Source organism: Crocodylus porosus, unplaced genomic scaffold (genome assembly GCF_001723895.1).
Source record: "Crocodylus porosus isolate Cpor-Errol unplaced genomic scaffold, CroPor_comp1, whole genome shotgun sequence".
Classification (NCBI taxonomy): domain Eukaryota; kingdom Metazoa; phylum Chordata; order Crocodylia; family Crocodylidae; genus Crocodylus; species Crocodylus porosus.
The window spans coordinates 51,990,023-51,995,189 of NW_017728909.1; the positions used below are offsets into that span (position 1 = coordinate 51,990,023).

The 5,167-nt window shown below is 41.8% G+C and overlaps 1 protein-coding gene across 1 annotated transcript in view; it reads right to left on the reverse strand.

Annotated features, from left to right (window-relative positions):
• The window catches only part of LOC109307692 (baculoviral IAP repeat-containing protein 1-like), a 28,361-nt gene that overhangs the window by 11,683 nt on the left and 11,511 nt on the right, over positions 1 to 5,167 (reverse strand). Inside the window, 2 exon segments of the mRNA XM_019531708.1 lie at positions 413 to 2,521; positions 4,414 to 4,471. Of these exon segments, the coding sequence (XP_019387253.1) occupies positions 413 to 2,521; positions 4,414 to 4,471 (2,167 nt within the window).

Genomic DNA, 5,167 nt, shown 5'->3' on the forward strand with positions numbered 1-5,167 from the left:
CCTTTTTGAATTGTGGAGCCCAAAACTGGACGCAGTACTCCAGCTGCGGCCTCACCAAGGCCGAGTACAAGGGGATAATGACGTCCCTGTTAGAAATTATTTTGAATCTCAGAGTAGGTTTGTACCATTCACATATTTAAAACTTTCACCCATCATAAAAGCAAAGACTATTTTAATGTGGGGCAGGGCAGCATTGTATTGAGAAATGCCATTCTAACTCTCAAACCACAAACAAGTATATAGATACGTTAACAGGTTCCGTGTAGTTTAATTAGCTCTGCTCCCTGTTCCAGAACTTAGCACATGTGCAGCTAGTCCAGCATGTAAGCATTGCTTTGTGCAATATGCATGTAATCAGAGAGAAAGAGATTAGAGGGAAAAAATGTATTTGGCCAAAATACAGTGATGGTACCTGGTGTTTGTGTTCCTTCTCTTATCTCAAGAGAGTCCACTGAAGACATAGACAGAAGCAGTTCTTGTTCTGCTACACTCAAGTTAACATTACACAGGCAGCATTTTTTAAAGCATTCCTTGTGCTGTTCAAGAGCTGGTCAGATACTTTCAACCAGTCCCGGACTATCTTTTAGACAAAGCTCAACATGTTCTGAAATGGAGAATAGCACCATTAGGTTCCTGAGATCAGCTTCTTTAAATGAATTGATGCAATTGGCTATAAACTTCAAAACTGAAATTTTTCCACGACCCTTTGCAAGTACAAAAGGAGCCATAACAGAATCCGGGAGATGTTGAGGGATGAGAGACCAAAAGCTACAAATATCATCTTCATTTTTTTTGACCTGTTGTGCCATGTCATTAAAATGTGTAAAAGCAAGAGCATAATCCTTATCAACAGTTGGAACCTCCATTTTAGAATAACAGGTTCCTATATCTGAAAAATTTAACTTTAGTTTATTTTCAGTTCCATTTAAAATTACATCAAAGCTTCTGGGAAAGGATAAGCTTTCTGGATAATCACATAAAAAGTTCAGTATGCTTTGGTTTTCTAACAAGAAAATGGTTTTTCCTCTAAGGAACTCAAAGATGACTGGGGCACACATTGCAACAGTGTCACTTTCATAAGCTGCAGAAATTGCAATGTTCAGTAAAAGGCGAGTGAAAAATGAAAGACAAAATTCTGACTCCAAACCATCTATTGCCTGCACCACCATTTGTAGTTCTGGGTGATGTTGTAGTAGTTCATCATTTTCTGAATGACTTTCAAATGCCTCCTTAGAGTGGATCAAGTTGAATAAATGGTTTATGATTTTTGGAACTGCCTTGGAAGGATAGCTGCAAGCATACTGCAATAAAAAGTGATAGGTCCCAGAAACTTTCCTCAACGTGTTGATTTGCTGCAAGTAATACAGTCCTCTCTCCAGGTTTTCTTCAACATCAGAAGCCAGGAGCTCACTCATCCTTTGCCCCGCCAGGAACTCTTGGAATGATGGATGAAAGAACTGATAAACTGGCTGCAGCCTTTGGGCAGTGAATTTGCTCAGCAGGCCCAATCTCAGAGCTTCATCTCCATCAAGCCCCACTTCAAAGAGGTCTTCCTCTCTGAAATCAAAGCACGGCTTGAAAAGACCTTTTAAGGCAAGCTCTCCACAGGAGGACACCATGGTGCTAACGTGGTCTCCTTCTTCCAAGTATTTTAGGGAGTTATACAGCAAGTAGGCTTTAAAAATAGCCTTGTCATTGAAGATGTTCCCTGCTGGGTACTGTACCCAATATGCACAGAGAGCCACAGTTAGAAGCGGGGTCTTCAGAAAAGTCTGCATGGCCTTTTCAACTTGCAGCTTATAGATGAACTTTTCCACAAGGGCAATGTTGTGTGAAAACAGCTTCCGAAGGATGTAGAGAGTGCTGTAGAGAGGAAACTGCACAATAGTTAAAATTATGTTTGCATGCTTGCGGATTTCTCTGATCCGATTAGTACGCACGGCGATAAGCAGGCAGTGTTTGTTGAAGTGATTCTTTTGTACAAGTCCTTCGATGACCGAGGGGACTGAATTCATCTCGCCGTAGTCATCCAGAAGGAATAGGACCTGGTGCTTTAAGAGCTGAAGGATGTTCCTCAGGGACATTTCCGTTAACGACCCTGGAAATCCCACTAACTGGTTGCAGATGATGTCAATCAAGCTCTGATCCCCTTTTGTGGCACTGAGGGAAAGATAAAAGACCAACTTGAACCCACTTAGCATGGGGCAGCAGCCTGAGGCCCACAGTACAGCTACCTTCCTCAGCAATGCTGTCTTCCCACCTCCTGCTTCACCTTCGAGGACAGTGATGGAGTTAAGGTTTGCAAGGATGTCAGGCAGCAAGAGCTGCTGCAGTGGCTGGTTATAGATATCCTTTGAGACAACTGACAGGTCTGCGTAGAGCAATTTCAAATCGATGGCAAAATGTGTAGAGTCACCAAAGGAAGGCAGTCTGCTAAACCTGGTATTACTGTAAGCCTGTCTGAGCTGTTCAGTCAATGCCTGGGCTTCTTGGGACCATTCGGGATCCTCAAGGGTCATGTCTGTGAATAGACAGGAGATAGAGAAGGAAGTGCACACAACTGAAACCTACAGACCTTGTCAGAATGTTCCCCAGGTACAAATGGGTCCCCTGCTCAGACGTTGCTGAAAGGCTGATGCAGGAGATACTCCTTCCAACTATATTACTATGTTGCATACAAAAGGTTTATTCAGCTTAGTAATTCCTGGTGTAAACTGTCGCTTGAGGGATGAAATTGGCACAGAAAGTTATGAGGAAATGATCATGGAACAACCAAAATGCATATTGCTCAATCTCATCTTCTGCTTGTGGAGCCAAGAGTTTTTGTTTTTTTTTTATCACCCATGCTGAATGTGCATGTAGCTATACTGCCAGATATGGTAAGGAAACCCTCAAATTCACTTATATATGTCATTCCCTCTGCAGCTTCAGAGGCAAACAGTGGAGGACATAAAACCACAGATAGGACTCTCAAGTGGAATCCTTGCTACAGGCATTAGCCTTTTTTCGTTTCCTCAACCATTTGACTTGTGTCTGGGCTCCACTATCCAGAAGCACCCAGATGAGCTAGGTTATGATGAGCCTTCATTCACAGTCCATCTGGTACAATTCTGTCACCTTTCAGTCACACAGTGAAGATAAAAACATTTCATTGGCCCTGCACCTCAAAATATGTTTTAACATGTTTCACTTAGATGACAAAATCATTCACATTGGAATTGTAGGGTCAAGTCTGTCCAACTTCTAAGCCACCCAGGGGCCACATGCCCGGGACTGAACCACACAGATGCTCCCCCCATCCACTGCTGCATGATCCTACCCCTGCACTTGACCCCATCTCCTCCCTCCCTCCTTTGGGCCTGGCTCAAGACTAACCTTCAGCTTCCTACACTACTGCATTCTCCCCACCATGGGGGCTAAGGCAGGAAGCGGCAGCCAGAGGAGGAAGGGGGTTTCCTATAGAGACTCCAGTTGCTGTTGTAGGTGAAGACATAGAAGAGGTCTAGCTTCTTTTGTGTTTTTTTCACTTTACCAGCTAATGGCAGCAAAGGGCTCCTTTTGCTATGAAGGTCATCTTACAGGGCTTAAATCTATAGTGGGAAGACCTGGATTTCTAAATATACACCGACTTACAAATCATGAATGGAAGGTGCATGCATCTTAGTAGTGCACTCACAACATGGAACATGAAATATTATATATTATTATTAAACATGTATAACTGATTTATCCACTTTTTGACCATTTTTCACTCTGAAGTTACATTGGACCAAATCAATATTAACTGGAAAGAAACAGATGTGATAACTCTATTAACAAACTTCGGGCAGGGATTCATGTCTTGCTTCACCACATGTGACTTTTTGGGCCAGAAATCTATCTATGTATGTTATGAGAACTTCTGCCTCACAATTTTAGTAAGTATATGATACAATTTTAAGTAGAACAAGGAAAATGAGTGTAGCAAGCCTGGCAGAGAACTATTTAAGTAATGTATATTATGACATTGTATCATCATCATAACAGTGAAAATAACATATTCCTAATTTTCTAAACATGACATCCTGAGTGAAATTCACCCTTCAAAAACTCCATACATTTAATCAAAGTTACATTTCAGCCCTCACAAAAGGGCAGAAGACGCTTTTACAACTTTGCCCTAGTTTCCCGCACAGCAGTGAATACGACCTTCTGACACAGCTCAATTCATATCACAGGTTACACACTTGACAGACACCTAGACATCCCACTAGCTGCTTCATCTGCATAGGCTGAATCCTGAAGTCCTTATTTCAGTAAGGATCTTGTCTGAGAAAGGGCTCCAAAATTTGACTCGTAAAACAAGCCCCTACAGAGTTCAAGAGAAAGGTTATTGCGGATAGCCTACCAGCTAAAATACTTCACAGTACTTACCAGTTGTTCCATAATTTAGAAATTTTATCTCTTCCAAGGTTTCTGACTTGGCAGCTTGCTACGAACAAAAATAAATGTAATCAATTTATCAATCTTTAAAACAGAGGCCACGTACAAATATTCGTTTTCTACTGGGAAAATCCCCATTCTCTTGGTAGAAACCAAAAGTATACAAACATTTAAGATCTTTCTCTGGCACCAAAATGGTAGTTCTGGCAGAAAAATAAGCTTACTCCAGCCAGATAGAAAAATCAGGAAAGTTTTTCCTGAGGGGAATGAATGTTTGTACACTTTCCTTTGTCTTGATGTCTCCTGTGGACTAGTGGAGCAGGAAGTACTCTCTCTGCCCTTCCTGGACCAGGATTACTCCAGTCTTGGGTAGGTGCAGAGAGCAGGGGACAGGGGAGGCTGCAGGGTAAAACATACCTACCGGTGGAAATTTTTCAGAAATGAACGTCCATAGCCAGACTTTAGAGTGCATTGTGAACATACCAGGGAAGTAAAATGCACTTCTTGATGTGTTTTATTAACTTCAATTTACAAAAAGGACGTAATTTTAAGGACATAATTTTAAAGGCCTCTCTCACATCACTGTGTTAGAAATGGAATATTGTTAGAAATGGAGTATTGTTAGAAATGCACAGCTTGCATCTTGCACCCGATAAGAAAGAAACACTGCCAAGGACTTTTTTCCTTTCCCAGCCTTGCCACAGCTTTTCTTATACTAAATCGCAGACTCTCCCCCAGCTTCTCC